This window comes from Paramormyrops kingsleyae, chromosome 16 (genome assembly GCF_048594095.1).
Source record: "Paramormyrops kingsleyae isolate MSU_618 chromosome 16, PKINGS_0.4, whole genome shotgun sequence".
In the NCBI taxonomy this organism is placed as follows: Eukaryota; Metazoa; Chordata; class Actinopteri; order Osteoglossiformes; family Mormyridae; genus Paramormyrops; species Paramormyrops kingsleyae.
Window position 1 is genome coordinate 1,240,480 of NC_132812.1, and position 22,021 is coordinate 1,262,500.

The 22,021-nt window shown below is 40.8% G+C and overlaps 1 protein-coding gene across 2 annotated transcripts in view; it reads right to left on the reverse strand.

Annotated features, from left to right (window-relative positions):
• Window positions 1-1,156: 1,156 nt before the first annotated feature.
• The window catches only part of LOC111836459 (sodium/potassium-transporting ATPase subunit alpha-1), a 29,229-nt gene continuing 8,364 nt past the window's right edge, over window positions 1,157-22,021 (reverse strand). For both annotated transcript variants that reach the window (XM_023797742.2, XM_072700948.1), the window contains exons 2-22: window positions 14,063-14,176; window positions 13,913-13,972; window positions 13,211-13,414; window positions 11,125-11,238; window positions 9,456-9,590; window positions 9,246-9,363; window positions 8,816-9,084; window positions 8,386-8,694; window positions 7,366-7,500; window positions 7,081-7,273; window positions 6,641-6,816; window positions 6,405-6,541; window positions 6,109-6,259; window positions 5,734-5,902; window positions 4,920-5,074; window positions 4,724-4,847; window positions 2,652-2,797; window positions 2,436-2,566; window positions 2,239-2,340; window positions 1,566-1,657; window positions 1,157-1,396 (exon numbers count right to left, since the gene is read on the reverse strand). In XM_023797742.2, the coding sequence (XP_023653510.1) occupies window positions 1,368-1,396; window positions 1,566-1,657; window positions 2,239-2,340; window positions 2,436-2,566; window positions 2,652-2,797; window positions 4,724-4,847; window positions 4,920-5,074; window positions 5,734-5,902; window positions 6,109-6,259; window positions 6,405-6,541; window positions 6,641-6,816; window positions 7,081-7,273; window positions 7,366-7,500; window positions 8,386-8,694; window positions 8,816-9,084; window positions 9,246-9,363; window positions 9,456-9,590; window positions 11,125-11,238; window positions 13,211-13,414; window positions 13,913-13,972; window positions 14,063-14,176 (3,063 nt within the window). In that variant the 3' untranslated portion in view covers window positions 1,157-1,367. The remainder of the gene's footprint in view (window positions 1,397-1,565; window positions 1,658-2,238; window positions 2,341-2,435; window positions 2,567-2,651; window positions 2,798-4,723; window positions 4,848-4,919; window positions 5,075-5,733; window positions 5,903-6,108; window positions 6,260-6,404; window positions 6,542-6,640; window positions 6,817-7,080; window positions 7,274-7,365; window positions 7,501-8,385; window positions 8,695-8,815; window positions 9,085-9,245; window positions 9,364-9,455; window positions 9,591-11,124; window positions 11,239-13,210; window positions 13,415-13,912; window positions 13,973-14,062; window positions 14,177-22,021) is intronic.

Genomic DNA, 22,021 nt, shown 5'->3' on the forward strand with positions numbered 1-22,021 from the left:
AAAAAGACCAAAAATGAACACTGTAAGCAGACTACTATAAAGAAATTATTTAAACAGTATTTGTACAGAATGATTCTGTCCCAAGATTTTTTACCTAAATAAGCGGTTGATCACTATAAGCGGGTTCCACTGTATGTGTGTTTATAAGATGTTGCGCGTACATTTTCACCAGTACATAGTGGCCTCTCATCAACCCCCATAGTTATTGCAGGCAAGCTTGTGCATGATAACTGATGTCAGCCAAAGCGACAGAGTCCTACTTTTATCTTAAAAGTTGCTCTCACTTTGTGAATAGGTTTTAGGAAAATACGTTTAGTGCAATTTAGGAGTACTCAGTGTTAAGATAAATTGCTTTGTGAATATGGGCCCTGCTTTCGATTCAATTCACTTTCATATAGCTCCTTTCACAAGAGTCACCCCAAGGCACTTTACATTGGTGTATTCTGTCATCTGTAAAGCTGTACCTATTATTGAATTTATGGAAGATCAAAATAGCAGTTTATAGTTTTTAATCATCTACATTTTCATCTTTACACTTGTATGGAAATTATATGAGAACTAATTACCTAACTAAACAAACAAAACAATAATCTTGAATTATGCAATGACAGCCCTGTAACCCTGAATTTCTGTATGTGGGATAGTGTAGGGGTGACAAAGATAGACATCCCTCCCCAAAGGAGCTGTTCCTTTACGACCTGAAAACGATACAGCATGCTAAGAATCTAAAGAATAGCAGGTCCACAAAACATGCACCTGTATTCAAAATGTAGGCCAAGAGAACCATCAGGCAGGTCCGTGAGTGTACCCATCGCTGTCGAGCTTTAACAATTAACATAATGCTTAATTGAACAGCACACTAGTTATCTGACAAGGATTTCTGCTAAAAAGTAACTTTCTTAGCAGACACTTCAGTTCAAAAATGCAGGTTTCAGGAACAGATTTACAGTTTTAACCCAACCACCCTAAATTTGCCCATCTAGTTTATTCATGCCATATATTGCTACAAAATGCACCAGCAAACTAACATCAGGAAGCTGCTATAGATAACCAAGACCAAATAAGTGGTAAAAATCACCCCAATATGCAACCACGATGACACTAATCTAACGTGAGTCTGCAATCCCAATTAAAAAACCCAAACCAAACACCAAGATCAGTGGAAACTTTGAGTTTATTTTATTTTACACTGTTAAAAAACATGTATAAAATGTCCTTCTTCAGAACAAAAACACGTCATGTCTTTTTCATAAATCCATAATCAATTCTTGTTGAATTCTCTATATAAAAAAACCCAAATTTACCAGTAGATTTGAAATCAGCAAGACTACCATGCAAACAAATAAAAAAATGAATGGGGATTGTGTCTAGTAGTAGGTCTCCCTCTCCACCCAACCTAAAACAGAGAATAACCATTAGCCTTGAGTTAGCTATTTGAGCAGCTACCACAAATGTATCACTACTCTACAGTAACAGTACTAAATGATTAAAGTGCTTTTATACATTACAAAGGGTTATGAATCAACTACAGGATAAAAATGGGGAAATCAAATGTCTTATCTTACCCCCTGGGCTGCGTCGGAGAATAAGTTTTCTAATTTCATCATAAATAAAAATGAGGAGTGAGTAAGGGAAAGCACAGAACCACCAGTTTGGTCTGAGGAAAGAGTAAAATGTGAGATCAGTTTAAGCAGACTACTCTCCACAAGAGGCTTCTAAGAAGAGCATATGTGATGATATATTCAATTCAATTTTATTTATATAGCGCATTATCACAACATTACATTGTCTCAATGCGCTTTACATTTCTGCCTCGTAAGGACCCCCCATTGAGTAAGCCAAAGGCAACGGTGGCAAGGAAAAACTCCCTAAGAGGAAGAAACCTTGGGAGGAACCAGACCCAAAGGGGGAGCCCATCCTCCAGGGGCCGGCAGATGAGTCAAACAAACAAGATGAAATGACTAAGCTAATACAGGGGTTGAAATATATGTCTCAATGCAGCGGCCGACCGGTGCAGGCACGTGGTGCTTGATGCACGATGGCAGGATTAATAGAGGCACAGCTGCAGGGAAGGATGGCGAGGCATCGTATATCATGACAGCTGTAAGAGTGGTAGCGAAATAAAAATAATGGATGCCAAATACACCATGGAATTGTGAGAAACAAGCCTCTATGGAGCATTTGTTTAAGAATCAGGACACCATGATTCATCGTTTACAGGTGACATCATGAACTTACTTGAGAGGGTACATTCTGAGGGCAACATCCATTCCTGGGCAATAAGACAGGAAAGCAGCAAGAGCAGTTTCTTCAAAGAGACCAAAGATGAGGATCTTGTTCCTTTGAAAAGGAGTAATTAAGTAAAACACCAACAATCTTTCTGGTACAAATGAAGGTCAACAGACCCACTAGTCCTTCCTGTCTTATGCACATACTTCATGCCTTGCTGGAAGACAGAGTTCCTCCTGGTCTTACAGATGATTAAGTCAGCCCACTGTACAATCACAATGCTAGTGAAGAAAGCTGTGTGGCAGGTGAACTCTACAATCTTTCTCTGCTCATACGTCTGAAGGAGAGAAGGAGGATGAAATCAGAAACAGATCAAACACCAAGCCTACACATTGGAGGCTTATTACATCACATGCACTCACCCACTGCTGGCCATAACTGTCCTCCAGATCATTGACATATTTGTCATCCCAACGAACACGGATACCAAGCAGTGCAGAGGGCAGGAAGCCATTCTCAGCCAGGATGACAAAGTAGGCGAAGAATCCTGCAAGAGCCTGAATCATACCTGAGTTGGGGGGCAGATAATCAAAATTTGATGGTTAATTCTTACTGATTTGACCATTTGATTTTCAGTTGCCTGGAAATGTGCACTCAAGCTATTTGTTTTCTCCTGAAAGATGTGTCAATAAGTGTTGGTTTGTAGTAAGAATGTCAGGGTAAGCGAAGCCATGAAGCAGACAGCGCTAGGGGTGGGCGATATGACCTCAAATTATCATCACGGTATTTTTCACTTTTTGTACGGTGACGGTATTATATCTGTTATTTTTTACTTTTTTGCAAGTTTTGGGAGGAGTTGTATATTAAATGCACTTTAAAATAAGTATGGACAGTTTTATTTCAAAAAGACATAAAATGTGTCATAGGTAATGTTTTCTCATATTTGTTTTAAAATTGTCAGAGAGACAAGCTGCTTCAGCCGAAAACAGTGCATTTTACAGTTCATTTCAAATAAAATGCAGGGTTGCCAACTTCGGTCTGCTGGCTGGAGTGAGATTTTCAATTTGAGACAAGTCTGCACACACATGCAAACACATGTACAAGCATGTAACAATTATACCACCTTCTAAATAGTCTGTAGGGTTTGAAAACTACCCCAACACTTTTGATGTCACCAATTTTAGGTTTGTAATGAAATAATAAATATTTGCCGTTAGATTTCTAGCATGAACGTGAGTTTGAAAGCCCGAGTGTCAGGCCAGATGCGTGAGAATAGGCAACCCTGAAATCGTAAGTTTTTTTTTTATAAAAACAACATTACTTTATACAGTTGTTAAAAAAGGTAATCTTTGACGAACATGAAATCACCAATTATCTATATCCATTTATCCAGCATTTTATAAAATACTGCTTTGAAAATTTTTCAGCTGTACGATTTCAAGACAGAGCAGCCTTTCTATTAGGAATATTATGGCTTCTTGCTAGATTCGCTACTGTTAACACAAATGACACATTAGCACAAACAAAAAGGCCGCATAAGCCAAATTATGTCTTGCTTGAAGTTAAAGGGGTTTGACGTTCATTGATATGGGAAACTGGCGGTTCTAGTATTAACTGGGTAGCTATGCCGTGTATCACGCACCTTGCATGAAGACAGCGGCACATATATATGCTGATTTGGCTAATGTTTTATTTTAATTTGCTACTATATAACCAGGATATTTTGTTTAATGAGTATAAATTACACAAAATCTGTTTATTTTGAATTTGTTAATTTGCTATTGAAACACTTTGTCGGAGTGCGTTTAATAGATATTTGACACAACGTAGATAAACTAGCTACATATACTATTTAACGACAAGTATTTAGATTACAATTGAAGCTTTGAGGAAAATAAAATGTTTTATTTTTATAAATAAGCTGTTCTGTAATTAAAATCCTCAATTTTCGCGGTGTTAACGGTATAGTGTAAATCCATACCGTGGCAAAAAATCACCGGTGTACTGCCCACCCCTAGACAGTGCTATCTAACCGACACTGCCATCCTTCTGCAAATAATGGGATAAGACGAGTTAAAGTGTGAGAGCTGAAGGTGAAACAGAGGAGTTGCTCTCCAGACTTGCATTATTTATTAATCTTTGATTTCCTTCTAATAAATGAATTCTTCATTCTTAATAGAAATCCCTCTCTTTGTCAATAAATAATTCAGTTATTTATGAATATTGACAACACGTATCTAGAAGACCAGAGAAGATGCTACTGCGACCAGAAGTACTATATATGCTTAGCATATGTCTCCTTTAAAGTACAACCCCCAAGACAGTTCTGAAATAAGCCCCAATACTAGCACAGTGCTTATCACCAGAGATTATATTTGCGGGTCATGGAAAAACACCATAATAAAGAGACTGCTGCAGACACTCAGACCTCAGAAACCACAGAATGCATAGGTTCTAGTCCAAGATGATGGACTCGGTGAACCCAAGATCTTACCTATCTGACCATAGGCTATGCTGATGAGCCTCTCATTCACCAGCTTGTCTGTTTTGGGATTCCTTGGCTGCCTCTTCATAATATCACTCTCAGCAGCTTCGTAAGCCAGGGAGATAGCAGGAACCTGCCGGTTTAAAAAGAGGATATTAGTGATAAGGAACTTGATCTACTTAGCAAGGCCATTTTCTTCACTCACCATGTCAGTGCCCAAGTCAATACAGAGGATGGTGACTGTTCCCAGGGGCAGAGGGATGTTGGCAATAATAAAGAGCAGGAAGGGTGTAATCTCAGGAATATTGCTGGTCAAAGTATAGGCAATGGATTTCTTCAGATTGTCAAAGATCAGACGGCCTAGAGAAAATAGAGAACATAGTCAGTGACAGAGAGGTCATACGTAATTTGGGGGAAATGCAGACTGGGCTGCAGGATGTTGGGGTATATCTCCAGGTGTCTGGAGTTTAAGTCAAGGGAGGTAATGCTAAGATTATACAATTCCTTGGTGAGACCTCACCTAGAATATTGTGTGCAGGTTTGATCACCATATCTAAAGGACATTACGGGATTAGAAAAGGTGCAGCGTAGGGCCACAAGAATGATTCCTGGTCTTAAAGGAATGTCATAAGAGGAAAGGTTAGTTGAGCTAAATCTGTTCAACCTCAAGCAAAGGAGACTGAGGGGGGACATGATCCAGGTCTATAAGATTCTAACAGGTTTGGATGCTGTTCAACCGAATAGTTACTTCAGCATTAGTTCAAATACAAGAACTCGTGGCCATAGGTGGAAATTAGCGGGAGAACATTTCAAACTGGATTTAAGGAAGCACTTCTTTACACAACGTGTAGTCAGAGTATGGAATAGTCTTCCTGATAACATAGTGCAAGCTGAATCCTTGGGTTCCTTTTTAACAACTCTGAGCTATTAGTTAAGTTCTCCCCAAGCGAGCTCGATGGGCCGAATGGCCTCCTCTCGTTTGTATAGTTCTTATGTTCATTTATTTGAACTTGTTTTACCTTCTTCAACCCCAGTGACGATGGAGGCAAAATTGTCATCCAGAAGGATCATATCAGCGGCCTGCTTGGAGACATCAGATCCTGCAATGCCCATAGCCACGCCAATATCGGCCTTCTTCAAGGCGGGGGAATCATTGACACCATCGCCTGTCACAGCTACAATGGCACCCTGTAGGTTCACATCAACAAGTTCATTCAAGGTACTACTGGAACTGGAGAGATGGACCTAACCCAACTGCTGTAGGTCCACAGTTTTGTTTAGGTCAGTCTATGATATCTCAGGCACCCCCCCCCCAAACATAACTGGACCAATAAAAGCACACTTAAATGCAACAGCTGGAAAATACTGAACAATGTCATTATGGTATCTTTCACCTGTCGCTGGCAACCCTCCACAATAATGAGCTTCTGCTGCGGTGATGTTCTGGCAAAAACGATTTCTGTGTGATACCTCAGGATATCATCCAGCTGCTCCGAGGTCAAATCTTTCAGGTCACCACCATGGACCACACAAGCTTTAGCATCTCTACATAAAAAATAGTGATATTTCATTGTTAATTCATAACTATTTAAATAAACCACAGGGAAGCGATAGTATAGACAATGTAGTAATTCCAGATATATTAAATAAGTATACAACACTCATTAACCATAAAATTCAATTATTTTACCTGGGATTGACCTCATGAATAGGAATGTTCAGCCGGGCAGCAATGTCCTCCACAGTCTCATTGCCCTCTGAGATGATGCCCACACCCTTAGCAATGGCCTTAGCTGTGATTGGATGATCACCAGTAACCATGATAACCTAAATCCAGAGTGGAATATTAATTATGAAATGCCAGAAATGTTAAAGTAGGTAATTTTTTCAAAGATAAGACTGAGACTGAGAACTTGACAGACATACTTTGATGCCAGCACTCCGGCACTTGCCTACAGCATCAGGCACTGCAGCACGGGGAGGGTCAATCATTGACATAAGACCAACAAAGCACAGATTTTCAGTGGGAAAGTTCACATCATCGGTATCAAACTGGAAGCCTTCAGCAAATTGGTCATCCGGAAGGAAGAAATGGCAGAATCCTACAAAAAAAGCAACCCCACCTTAAGCACAATTTATCCATTACTTTGCTTAATTTTTTTAGCAAGATGAAAACTGCTTATGAAAATGTACATTTATTCAGTTCTTCATGTTACATTTCCTGAAAATTAATGTTTGCTAAACAATATCAAAGAGCATATTTGTGACATGTAACATGTAAACTGCTGGATCAACACTTCTATCACCACACAAGACACTGGGGCACTGATTGGAAAACATCCTCAGGGGCATTATATGCACTGTACCCAGCACTCTCTCTCCCAGGCCTCCCAGCTCTAGATAGGCATTTTGAAAGGCATCCTTCATCTCATCATCCAGGGGCTGCTCCTTGCCCTGGATCAGGATGGTGGAACAGCGGTCCAGGATCCTCTCTGGTGCTCCCTTCATGACCAGCAAGTGCTTTGACTCAGAGGTGTTAGGGTTCTTGTGGATGGAAAGCTGCAAGGATGAGAGGCTGGTATGTTAAAGAAGTTTTCACTAAAAGTAACCTGGGTCATTATAGTAGAATTACAAGGTTAAGATTGTCTTACCTGGTATTTGTTAGTGGAATTGAACGGAATCTCTGAAATCTTGGGATACTTATCCCTCATGTCCTTCACAGAGCCACAGCACAGTTCAATGCATTTCAGCAGGGCTGACTCTGAGGCATCCCCTGCAACATCCCTCTAAGGAAAAAAGGAACAGATAATATCCACAGATCATTTAGTATGATTCCAAAAAATTCTAAGGAGAAAAATCTCATTTCATAATTTCATTGTACGATATGCAAATAAGGCATAAGAATTCAACTGTGATAAAGAAGGATAATTTATGATAAGGGAAGTTTGTTTAAAGATTGTACCGAGGATTGTACCAATTGTTTAAAGATTGAGTCCAGCTGATTCGGTACAAACACAATATCAGGAACAGCGCCAGTTTAGCCTATATCATGTGACTTATAGTATGTCCCAATGACAAGCTATTACAAGAAACATCACAAAAATGCAAAAATACTGCGTTTCAGAGGTAACTGAAATCCTGAGCTTTTCCTCAGAGAACAAGCTCAAACAGACTAAATTTGGAAAAATGCTGTGCTTAGCCAGTACGCCCAAGTATCACTTGTACTGCGCGCACTCTGCATGAAAATGTATATTGTAGAGTTTTTTTCTCACAGATATGACAATTCATACTATTTGAGTCCCACTCCACATTAATATTGTATATCCTCCTTAGACCCAAGGAAAAAAGTGTCCTTCAATTTTAGGTTATTTGTCTTTGGAGGAAATAAGACATCTTACAATTTAGATTTTTTCAAATTTATTTTTATTTTTTATTTCACAGCATGTCCTCTTTAGTGTACAACAGGAATAAATACTTTTCCTTACATCAGTGAAAAGATAGATGCAAAAATAAAATGTCCACTGCAATGAACATAAATGAATGGGTGGGGTTTCAGGAGGATAAAGATGCATCTTAAGTATAGAGCCATTACCCTTTACACACAACTCGGTAATGTGTGGGGGAAAACTATTTTTAGGGAACAAAAACTAGAAAATGGAATGAGAACTCACCTTGAGGATGGGGACGTTTTCCTGACTAGCCAAGAAGACGGCACGATTGCAGAGGCCTGCAACTCTGGCTAGAGCAGCCCAAGTGGCAGAGCTCCTATCAAAGGAGGTGCCACTCTGGTTCTCCGTGGTGTCAGCCTCATGGATCTGGTTGTCAAACCACATGTGAGCCACAGTCATGCGGTTCTGAGTTAGGGTGCCTGTCTTGTCAGAGCAGATGGTGGAGGTAGAGCCCAGGGTCTCCACAGCCTCCAGATTTTTCACTAGGCAGTTCTTCTTAGCCATACGTTTGGCAGTCAGGGTCAGGCACACCTGGAAGAAGGAAGTAATATGATGAGCAAAGCAGGTGGATATGCCTACAAAATGCTTAGATTTTTCCCTCTGCTAATCTTTACAGTTTAGTATAATTACAAGGGTTGACCCCAACACTCACAGTTACAGTGGCCAGAAGCCCCTCAGGCACATTAGCCACAATGATTCCGATGAGGAAGATGACAGCTTCCAGCCATGAGTAACCCAGAATTAGGGACAGGATGAAGAAGCTCACGCCCAGGAAGACAGCCACACCGGTGATGATGTGGATGAAATGCTCAATTTCAATGGAGATTGGGGTACGTCCAACTTCTAGACCAGAGGCAAGGGTAGCGATGCGGCCCATCACAGTACGGTCCCCAGTGTTGATAACAATACCACGGGCAGTGCCTGGGAAAACATGCACATGATTAATGATCTTTTGCACCTCAACACAGTGCCGAATGACTACCATTTAATAATTGTTAAAAAAAGCAAAGATATGTCCGTTATTGCAGAAAATTCTTTTAACCGGATACTAGATTATATGCATAGTAGATCAAGTGGCCTACCTTCTACACAGTTGGTGGAGAAGAATGCAATATTCCTTGTTTCAAGAGGATTGTCATTGGAGAAGTCAGGAGACCGAGTCTGAGGCTCAGATTCACCAGTGAGGGATGAGTTATCCACCTGAACAAAGACAAGAATAATCACTTTATCAAGAAACACAAGTTTACTTATACCTGCTAGAACATAAAGACAGAAAAATGTTACCAACTTGCCTTGCATCCATGAGCAGAAATAATGCGCAAGTCAGCGGGGATTCTGTCTCCTCCTTTCACCTCCACCAGGTCTCCAACCACCACATCCTCAGCATTGATGCTCTTCTTCTCACCATCACGGATCACCAAGGCTTGCTAGAAGACATGCACAGTTGAGTTTGCCTTCACAGAGAAAAGCCGAGCAAGCAAAGTCTAAAATATGTTTGCTATACATATATATACAGTGGTACCTCAAAACTCGAACTTAATCTGTTCAGAACTCCGGATCGAATCCTAAAAAGTTCGAGATCTGATCGAATTTTCCCCATAAGAAATAATGGAAAGCCAATTAATTGCTTCCCGGCCCCAAAAAATTACACCTGAATATGTTTCTTTTTTAACATTTAAACACAAAATGAACCGGATAAAACAAGAGGAGCATATAAGAGGAGTAAGAAAATAAATGTATCCAATCAATGTGTAAAGTTAAAAAAAACAATGTGTCCTGCCCCGATTGTCTGCTCCTTCCGTGTGCCATGCCCCCTCGTTAAACCTATGTTGAATCCCCGTGTGATCAGCTGTTTCTGGTCGTTTTCATTAGCCCTCTATTTCGTCCGCGTTTCAGTTTATTTCCCCAGTCCGGTCATTGTATTGTCCGTCTGCGTTTTGCCTGCCTTGCCTTTAATTAAGCCCTGTATGCCCCGATACCCTGACGTCTGAGGCTTTGTCCGTTCCATCCCCGCTCTGCACGACAATATTATTATAATTAAATGTATTAATGGTTTATTATTAATATTAAAATAATGAATAAGAAATCTTTATTTTTAAATGTATTTTATTATATAATAATAATCACTGTTACTGTCTATCATTGTCTAAATGTATTTTTACCGTCTAAATATATGTATTCAGCTAGTGTAAACATGCACAATGCTATCACAGCGAATGTGAGGCTGAGACTGAAGCTTTACCCTTTGTTTCCGCTGACAGATGTGCCATGTGACTCATTTCCCCACGTGTACAAGTTATCTTAGGTCGGCGTTCACGGTCTGACTTCTGAGATTCAGATTGAGCTCTAGGTAATTTTTTTTTCGAACTGGTTTGCTCGACTTTTAAGAAATTCGAGATCTAATGAGTTCGAGAACTGAGGTACCACTGTACGTACATACATACATACATACATACATACATACATACATACAACAGCAACATTATATATATTGTATATAATAATATTAGGGGTGCACCGATCGATCGGCGCACCGATCGATCGGCCTCGATCACGTTAATTTGAGGGGATCAGAAATCGACCATATTCCCATGAGATCCACCGATCTTAGTTATATGCTTTTAAATCAGCCTTTTCTCCCATTCCCGAGAGAGGTGCAGTGCAGGCTGCCTCCCTCCCTATTTTTTGGACAAGTGTGTCATAACAGCTATATATATATATTTTTTTTACAAAATTAGATGTCTTTTAGTTATGAAAGAAACAAGATCGGCAAAAAAAAATCGAGATCGGCAGGTAAGGTTGCCTAAGGATCGGTGATCGTTGATCGGCCAGAAAACTGCAATCGGTGCACCCCTAAATAATATATATGTATACATACGCACACACACACACACATATTGTATATAATAATGTATAATATATTTATATATATATATATATATATATTCCACAAGATGACACCTGGGGGACCAGGTTCTTGAAAGAGTCCATGATCTTTGAGCTCTTTGCCTCTTGGTAGTAGGAGAAGCAGCCAGTGATGATGACGACAGCAGAAAGCACAACTCCAAGGTACAACTGCATGGAATAAGGATGGTTTTTAATTCAAATCTCACAACCAAAATGATATACAGAAGGGATGCACCGATCCAATACCTATATCGGATATGGTTGCATTAATGGCTTAAATAGGTGGATCAGATATCGGTAGCATTAGGACGATCTATTTGATTAAATTATGAAGTTTTTCTGTATTCGTACATGTGCGGAAGCTATGTCAAGAGCGCGCAAACTCCATTATGCATCAGTGGCACGTAATTAAACCAGCACATTTTTTTAAGAAAAGCTACAAGAACAGTTAGCAGTATGGAGGGAGCTAACAACAAAATGTCATCTGTGTGGATGTATTTCTTGTTACAGCAACAAGTACCACGGCTGTTTACAATGTTTCGCGGGGAGGCAGCAGCACTGCAAAGTATAATACAACCAACTTAATAAAGCGCTTCAGGAGCATCATGCCAAAGAGTGTGAGGAGTTGAACAGAAGAAAAACTGGGGACTGTTCGAAGCAGTTAACTCTACAATCAGCATTGCAAAAACGCGAGAAACTCCCCAGCAATGGTGTAAAAGCAACAAAAATAACAGAAACTCAAATTGATTGTTCTGGATGAGCAACCCCTCGCAGTTGTAGAAAATGAGGGATTCCACTGCCATTGAACACTTTGAACCACGGTATAGTTTGCCATTATGGAAATACTTTTGAGACGCGCTCTACCTGAGCTGTACAAAAAAGTATGCAAACACGTATTAAAAATGATAAAAGATGTACCAGCGATTAGCTTCACCACTGATATCCAGAATTGGAATTTCTGTTACTTTACTGTTACCAGGTTGTTAGTATTATGTTAATAGTAAATAATTCAGCTTATACATATTTGTGTGTGTATTTTTTACATTGTCTTCCAAAAAGAGGTATTTAGGCCTAATGTCCAGTTAAATATACTCAGCAAAAAAAGAAACGTCCCTTTTTCAGGACTGTGTATTTCAACAATAATGTTGTAAAAATCCAAATAACTTTACAGATCTTCATTGTAAAGGGTTTAAACAATGTTTTCCATGCATGTTCAATTAACCATAATCAATTAATGAACATGCACCTGTGGAATGGTCGTTAAGACCTTAACAGCTTACAGAAAGTAGGCATTTAAGGTCACAGTTCTAAAAACGCAGGACACTAAAGAGACTTGTCTACCGACTGTGAAAAACACCCAAAGAAAGATGCCCAGGGTCCCTGCTCATCTGCGTGAACGTGCATTAGGCATGCTGCAGGGAAGCATGAGGACTGCTGATGTGGCTAGGGCAATAAATTGCCATGTCCGCACTGTGAGACGCCTAAGACAGCGCTACAGGGAGACAGGAAGGACAGCTGATCATCCTCGCAGTGGAAGACCACGTGTAACAACACCTGCACAGGATCGGTACATCCGAATATCACACCTGCGTGACAGGTACAGGATGGCCACAACAACTGCCCGAGTCACACCAGGAACACACAAGCCCTCCATCAGTGCTCAGACTGTCCGCAATAGGCTGAGAGAGGCTGGACTGAGGGCTTGTTTAGTGCCCTGTGTTTTTAGAACTGTGACCTTAAATGCCTACTTTCTGTAAGCTGTTAAGGTCTTAACGACCATTCCACAGGTGCATGTTCATTAATTGATTATGGTTAATTGAACATGCATGGAAAACATTGTTTAAACCCTTTACAATGAAGATCTGTAAAGTTATTTGGATTTTTACAACATTATTGTTGAAATACACAGTCCTGAAAAAGGGACGTTTCTTTTTTTGCTGAGTATATAATCTCCATCTCCTCTCCAAAGTGTGACATACGTCTTATTAATTAATCACCAGTATAGGATCGGTACTCGGGATCGACTGATACCCAAAGCCCACGCATTGGTATCAGTATCGGAACTGAAAAAGTTGGATCGGTGCATCCTGATTATATACAGGCAATTCACAGAGATGGAAAAGTAAATATGCTTTCTTACATTATCATTGGCAGGCTCCTCTTCCATGGCAGCCTGGATGCCATATGCTAAGAAGCAGAGGATGGCACCAGTCCACAACAGCATGGAGAACCCTCCAAACATCTGCTTACAGAACTTGACCCACTCTGGGGTGGTGGGGGGCGGGGTTAACGCATTAGGACCATCCCGTGCAAAGATTTCTGCTGCACGAGCACCTGTCAGTCCCTGAAAGATTAAACAGATCATCCAGTAGTGCACGGCCACAAAAAGCACATAAAGCTGGAATACATTAAACATTTCTGGAAATGAACAGAATCTATAGCGTATTTTAAACAACAAGAGTCACAACATTAACTATCAACTACAACCCCTGTCTGCTTCAGTAGAGTATATAATACCACAGCTGGTGTTTGTGGTTAATTCAATGGTATGAAATTGTACGAAAGTGTACTGACTGGAAGACAAGACTGTACAATTCTGTTTGATCTGGTGCACAATAAAAACTGCATTTATGTGAAGAACTGGAACACAGAGCTATTGTGTGTTGATAAGGAAGGAAATCATGTATACAGCACAAGCCTGACAATAGCGCCTAGCTCAGATGAATGGCTGCCATCTTAAATCACCCTGAATAAAAAGGGCAGCTATTAAAAAGAACAACAAAAAAACTCCTGAATATATTATATATACACTATTGTTTAAGAAATTCAGTGAGAAACTCACCCGATTTAGATCTGTACCATATTTGCGTTGAAGTTCATCCAGCGTAAGCTTATGGTCATCCTACAAAATAAACATATACATAGAATCGGACACACACAAGCGCCGCATAAATGAAAACTTTCACAACCAAGTCAAGTACCAATAACTCACCAAGTCAACTTCCTTCTTTAGCTCATCCATATCCTTCTCTTTCTTCTTTGCTTTGGACTTCTTCTTGCTTGCCTGCTCTGAGGTTGCTGCCAGCTCATACTGGTCCCGTCCATCCTGAGACAAATGGATAGCAGCCATCTTTAGGCCCACAGTATACGAGCTTCAAGGTTGTTTATTTAGAGAAGAATGTTAAGGTGTTGTGTATACTACATTTACTTAGCTGACACTTATCTAAAGCAATATGAATCTAAGAAAGCAGGGCCAGGCAGCCCCTGGAGCAATTGGGAGTTGAGGGCCTTGCACAGGGGCCAAATGGTAACTTCAACCACAGGGCTTAAACTAGCGACCTTCCGATGACAGATGCAGTGTCTTAACCCACTGAGCCACACACCACTCCAGAGACTGAGTGTTATGAAGCAAAGTATGGTAGCTTATGGTATATTGTAGAAATACATTTTTGTTAAATGTGTGAAATGTACTTTTCTTGCATAGCTGAAATAGAATGCATAATTGAGTATGATGAATATGGATGCTACTGGTATCCTGCCCAAGGTGCAAACCCCAGCCTTGTATATCATCTGCTGGCTAGCACAGGCTGTAGCCCCCCCTGACCCTGACCTGGAAATCCTACTACTAGTTTGTGCTGGCAGCGAGCTGTCAATAAAGGCAGAATTTTCATTCTAAAAGAGCAGCCTTTATCAAAGTGATATTCTTCAGAATGATCCAAAAGCTTACAGCAGTATGTAGTAGTAATGTTAATAACCAATTTAGCATTTAACCAACAAATCTTTACAAAAACACTGCTTGCAGCATTATAGTAATAAACTTTTTACGATATGCACATATTTCAAAAAATCATTTTAACAATTTTTTTTTTTTTTTTAAATACTAAAGTTTCAAAAGTTGAGTACAAATGAACTTGTATCCCTTCGGTCAGTAACTATGCACACAACGGAGTATACACAACAGCGTCACTTACACTTAATTGAGACAGCAGCCCCTCGTGTATCACAACCTGTAGCGAGTGCGCAAAACAGCCCAAGCCCATTGCTTTTTTCATGTTACTCGCATTGTTTTTCACAATTGTTTGCACTTTGTTTAGTATGATTTTCCACTAAATGCTACTCCCACCTCTCAAAACTTTTACAAAGACTGCAAATCCCTGTGCTACTAGTTGCTGTTAAAAGTGTAAAATACTCCCAAACTGTCACCTTCATATCTGATGTTCTTATGCTTCTTGTACTGCAAAGCATTTGCGCATGATGTCACAGCAGGTGCTCACACCCACGGAGTAGCAAAAAACCTGAGTGGCAAAGTTATCACTCAGCTTGAATGCCGCAACACACACATCTGTCGTGCAACTGAGTGTACAAAAACATTTAATACGAAATAGGAGTCATGATTTTAGGTACTGTCAAAAACTAAATAGGTAAGTATTGGACGTGGATTGGTCATGTATGGCCGATACCTGATCTGGCACATAGGTCTGGATCGGCATCTCTAGTTGCTACCTCTTGCATGAATGGTATCTTTGCATAGTTTGCAAATTATAGTGCCCAGCCAACATGCCTGTGTGGGTCCACCATGGGCAGGTGTAGGTTTACTGTGGGCCAGTGTGGGCAGGGCAAACCCACACTAATCCCATGTGGGTCCCCTATTGGTTGACTCCTCAACAGCAGGTATGTTTGCAATTTGCCATGCGTCTTACTTGCTAATCTGTTTTTCTAAAAAACATGACCCTATCATCATCCATTTCACATTAGGTATACTAGTTCAACTCTGAGAACACAGAAAAAAATTCTAGTAACAGACACAGTTTATAGCCAGAACTATAAGCATGTTCTACAAACATTAGTAAATGAGTAAAGAGACTTTTTGATTTACACTCACCTAAAGGATTATTAGGAACACCATACTAATACGGTGTTTGACCCCCTTTCGCCTTCAGAACTGCCTTAATTCTACGTGGCATTGATTCAACAAGGTGCTGAAAGCATTCTTTAGAAATGTTGGCCCATATTGATAGGATAGCATCTTGCAGTTGATGGAGATTTGTGGGATGCACATCCAGGGCACGAAGCTCCCGTTCCACCACATCCCAAAGATGCTCTATTGGGTTAAGATCTGGTGACTGTGGGGGCCATTGTAGTACAGTGAACTCATTGTCATGTTCAAGAAACTAATTTGAAATGATTCGAGCTTTGTGACATGGTGCATTATCCTGCTGGAAGTAGCCATCAGAGGATGGGTACATGGTGGTCATAAAGGGATGGACATGGTCAGAAACAATGCTCGATTAGGCCGTGGCATTTAAACGATGCCCAATTGGCACTAAGGGGCCTAAAGTGTGCCAAGAAAACATCCCCCACACCATTACACCACCACCACCAGCCTGCACAGTGGTAACAAGGCATGATGGATCCATGTTCTCATTCTGTTTACACCAAATTCTGACTCTACCATTTGAATGTCTCAACAGAAATTGAGACTCATCAGACCAGGCAACATTTTTCCAGTCTTCAACTGTCCAATTTTGGTGAGCTCGTGCAAATTGTAGCCTCTTTTTCCTATTTGTAGTGGAGATAGAGTGGTACCCGGTGGGGTCTTCTGCTGTTGTAGCCCATCCGCCTCAAGGTTGTGCGTGTTGTGGCTTCACAAATGCTTTGCTGCATACCTCGGTTGTAACGAGTGGTTATTTCAGTCAAAGTTGCTCTTCTATCAGCTTGAATCAGTCGGCCCATTCTCCTCTGACCTCTAGCATCAACAAGGCATTTTCGCACACAGGACTGCCGCATACTGGATGTTTTTCCCTTTGCACACCATTCTTTATAAACCCTAGAAATGGTTGTGCGTGAAAATCCCAGTAACTGAGCAGATTGTGAAATACTCAGACCGGCCCGTCTGGCACCAACAACCATGCCACGCTCAAAATTGCTTAAATCACTCTTTCCCATTCTGACATTCAGTTTGGAGTTCAGGAGATTGTCTTAACCAGGACCACAACCCTAAATGCATTGAAGCAACTGCCATGTGATTGGTTGATTAGATAATTGCATTAATGAGAAATTGAACAGGTGTTCCTAATAATCCTTTAGGTGAGTGTATTTTGTGCATGTTGAGACCCCTCCCCCCCACACAGTGTTAGACTCACAACCTACCCCACATAGTACTATAAAGATGTACATGGCCACCCACACTCTGCTTTGACCCATAATTTGTAAAATCAGCCAAGACACATCACTTTGTTGGTTCATTTGTTTTTAACAACTACATTTTTCATGCATTCTGCAATATGATATAAAGTGAATCTGATATGCAGGTTGACTGATTATATATAGGTCTCTTGAAAGGCAAATGAGCTAGCTATTGGAAAATGGTTGCAAGGTACAATGGAATAGCTCTGGAGGAGATCGCCTGTTTAAATTGTTACAAACACATAAAAATTAAACACCCAAAATAACATTAAACAAGCTAAAACAAAATACTTAAGTTCTAGACTCAGACAGATGCCAGTCAATACACCTGGAAGAAAAGTTACATACCTTTATAGGGCCTGGTTCTTAAATTTACACAATCTCTGCTATGTATTATTTAACCAGGAGTCCACAAGTTTCTCTGTCCCATTATGCTGCATTCCATTTGCCTCGGGATCCGATTTTCGGATTCCGATATTACGTCACATCTGCTAAAAACTCAGGAAAACCAAGTCGGATACGTTCCATTTGCCACAGAAGTAGCAATACCATGGACCTATATGAAAAAGCAAGATTTTTTGCTTAGCCGGACAACTTGTCGGATTTAAGGTACCTCAGTTTAAATGGCCTTTATCTTTGTTCACTTACAATTAGCCCGAACTACCTTAAATCCAACAAATAATCCGACTAATCATGAAATCCAATCTAGACCGGTTAATTGGTAGCCATTGTTAGCAATATCACTTGATAACACATTACGCGCGGTGCTTCACGTATAAAACTCTGTAGCAACACGTCCACACATAAGTTGGACGGTATAGTGTGTGCGACCGATTTAATGAGCCACAAATGAGAAGTAGTGCTTAAACAGGATAAAACTACAACTTTCCCTTCTGTTGATAAAGGGCGCAGCCATCTTGGATTCTGAACTCAGGATCCTCTGTGTTATCCGAGATATTTCTCGGATCTCCGAGAAACAGGAGTGCGCATGTCGTCACTTCCGGCTTCGAAACTCGGAATCCGACTCGGAATCTGAGTTCAGAGGGCAAATGGAATGCGTGATTAGTCATACTGATATTGCTGCAGAGGGACTGAGACTGTATACATCCATCCATCCATTCATCATCTACCGCTTATCCAAGGTCGGGTCGCGGGGGGTGGCAGTCTAAGCAGGGAAACCCAGACTTCCCTCTCCCCAGCCACTTCATCCAGCTCCTCCGGGGGAATCTCGAGGTGTTCCCAGGCCAGCCGAGAGACATAGTCCCTCCAGCATGTCCTGGGTCTTCCCCAGGGTCTCCTTCCAGAGGGACAAGCCCAGAACACCTCACCAGGGAGGTGTCCAGAAGGCATCCTAAGCAGACGCCCAAGCCACCTCATCTGGCTCCTCTGGATGCCCCAAGCTCCTCACCCTAAGGGAGAGCCCAGCCACCCTGCGAAGGAAACTAATTTCGGCCGCTTGTACTCACGATCTCATTCTTTTGGTCACTACCCATAGCTCATGACCATAAGTGATGGTAGGAACGTAGATCGACTGGTAAATCGAGAGCTTTGACTTTTGGCTCAGGTCTTTCTTCACCATGACAGACCAATGCAGCGCCCGCATAACTGCTGATGCTGCAATGATCCGCCTGGCGATCCCTCGTTCCATCCTCCCCTCACTTGTGAACGGGACGCCGATATATTAAACTCCTCCACTTGGGGAAGGACCCCCTCCCTGACCCAGAGAGAGCATTCCACCCTCTTCCAGCTGAGGACCTTGGTCTCCAGTTTGGAGGTGCTGATTCTCATCCCAGCCGCTTCACACTCAACTGCAAACTGAGCCAAAGGTCACGGTCTGATGAAGCCAACAGAACCACATCATCTGCAAAAAGCAGAGACCTAATGCTGAGGTCACCAAACATGTTTTTCTCATTATAAGGGGTCTAGTGAGTCGCACTTCGTCTAGTTCCTCACGCAGGACCTGTTTGCCTTGGGAGACCCTACCAGGGGCATAAAGCCCTGGGCAACTTAGCCCCTGGGATCATTGGAACACGCAAACCCCTCCACCACAATTATACATAAAAATCTCAGTGCTGTAATTCTAAAGTCTGACAACGTTCTATTTGCTGAGCAAAACACCAACTTCAACCATTATTCATATTCACAGCAATCAAATTTTATTTTTATATATGTAACATAAAATGTAGACCTGAAACCTATACCAAAAATCCATAAATCAATTTTCTGACCAGTTTTCAATCATTGTTAGGAGCATGAGCTTTTTCCAGGTAGCACAAAGCACAAGGATGGCCAAAATACATCTTTAAGATGAAAAAGTGATTGCTTAAAATAGGGATTGACTAATTATCGTCCTGGCCAATTATCAGATCCAACATTCAGCATTTTTATTATCAGATTTTTTTTTGTCTGATTGCCAATAAAATTAATTAATTTAAAAATGCATTAGTTGGGCTTTGATGCAGCCACCTCATTCTGTCAGAAGTCACCACTCTGTGGTCTCCCCACACAACACTATCTAATCAGTTACAATTCATGAGTAATAGCCTATCAGTATTGAAGGCAACGGTGCACAGACAGGTATAGCGGAACGCATGTGCAGACTGTAGCAGCTCCAGTTAGCAGGCAGAGCAGTTTCTTGAAGGAAAGGCAGCAGATACTGCCAAAGTTGCAATAAACATTACAATCCTCTACACCAGGGGTCGGCAACCCTAGGCACGCGTGCCACAACTGGCACGCAGAGGAATTTTGGGTGGCACGCTGACAATGATCACAATAGAAACCTGCACTCCCGCGGGAGTACCGCGGGACCCAACGCACCAAGTGCGGCGCGGGACAACATTTGATGGGTGAATGCGGGTGCGGGCGGTAAGGTATGTGCGGGTTGCGGGAGAATAGAATTAATCGCGGGACTCCCACAAAATGGAATTATCTTAAAATTAATTTCTTAAAAACAAGTACTCTTATTTATCTACTGCACAAAAGCAACAAGAACGACTAAATTAAAGGCTAACGCTCTGAAGCAGTATTAGGCCAAATGCTTTTCTGTTTGACCACTTGAGAAATCAACGTTTATTATTATTTTGTTTCATTGCAATATTAATAGCCTATTTCTAACTGTTCTGAGTGTATTTCTATGTTCTGAAAAGCTCCTTGTTCGTGTCCATGTTCATCATTCCATTTAATTAAACTCAAATAAAACGAAACATATTTGTTTATTTTCCGTTTCTTTTTTATATACACTTAAAAGGGAAGCAAGTGAAACAAATAACAGAGTAGCGGGAAGAAGTGGTAAAAATAAAACTACTTATATGTTTACCTGCGGGATTTTGCGGGCGGGAGCGGGACAAAACTTGAATACTGTGGGCGGGAGCTGGAGAAAATAATATATATTTTTTTGCGGGAGCGGGACTGAAAAATTCGTCCCGCGCAGGTCTCTAGATCACAACCCTAATTACTAAACACATAAAAGAAAATTTCAGACGTCTTCTATGATGTTGAAATGTCATTGGCTGTTTCTTGGCGCGCCTGCTGCTTTGGTTTGACTACTCGATGGTAGCCCCCCCCCCCCCCCCGTCGTTAACATAGCACGCGGACTAACAAGAAAATATATGATTGGCACTCCATGTCAAAAAGGTTGCCGACCCCTGCTCTACACCAAAACTGCAAGAAGACCACAATCTTATGATTACTGTGATGACGAGCATGCCCACTTTCACAGTTACACTAAAAATGCCCAAATAATGCACTTTGTTGCAGTGATATACATTTAACTATAAGAAACTATAGTTTATGTTAGCAAAAGCTATATCTTTGAGTAAAGTGTAAATTTATTTTAGCTACCATATTGTAAATGTATCATTACTTGTCCATATGAGTCGGTGTTAATGGTCATAACGTAAATTAATGTTGAATCTTGTAGAGCCAAGTCGAACATGACAGCGTACGTCAGCAAGTTAATTATTTGACCCGTAATTTAGCCAGGCAACTAGTAAAAACAACTGTCAGGCTCTAACATTAGTTCCTGTACGTCACATACCAAGGCCAGTCATATTTCTGGTCAGTGAATTTACATGCATCTAATAACCCGATTATGATTGGTGTATGGCCAGTAACCCCATTACTCAAGTGCCATGCACCTTCTGTGTTAGAAATGTTCTTTTAATGCAACATATGCTTAAAGGAATTCAATATCGGTGCCAAATATCAGTTATCAGTCTCTTTGATTACTACTAATTGGTACTGGCCCAGGAAAAAACATGTTGGCTGGTTGATTCACTGCAGTAGCATTGCAAAAGTGATCTACAATACTGAAAATTCTCAAAAGTAATTCACACCAAAACTCATTATTTTGCTCTATTTTCAGACATTTGTAAAAAAAATTATAGCATGTTAGAAACAACCAGATCCAGGGAATACATCTGACAGAACACACTCAAAATTTCTTGTAAAATTTCAGATGATCAATCTTTTAGGACTGTTTCAGCAAGTTTTAAATCTGAATAAGTGAGAGCATCTTCACTGCACAGTAACATTGGAATCAATGGATCAATTTTTCATCTTAGTCCCTAATTTCTGGATATAAGAATTAACTGATCTTACACTATTTCTCAAACACAGCTACGTACTTTACAGGTTCTTAACACAAATGAGACAGCAGGCATGCAGACTGAGGATAGAGTTTATTGTAAAGAAAACCCTGCCCTTTATGTGAATAACTACATGCACGATATGGACAAGATATCATAAGAACATAAGAACTATACAA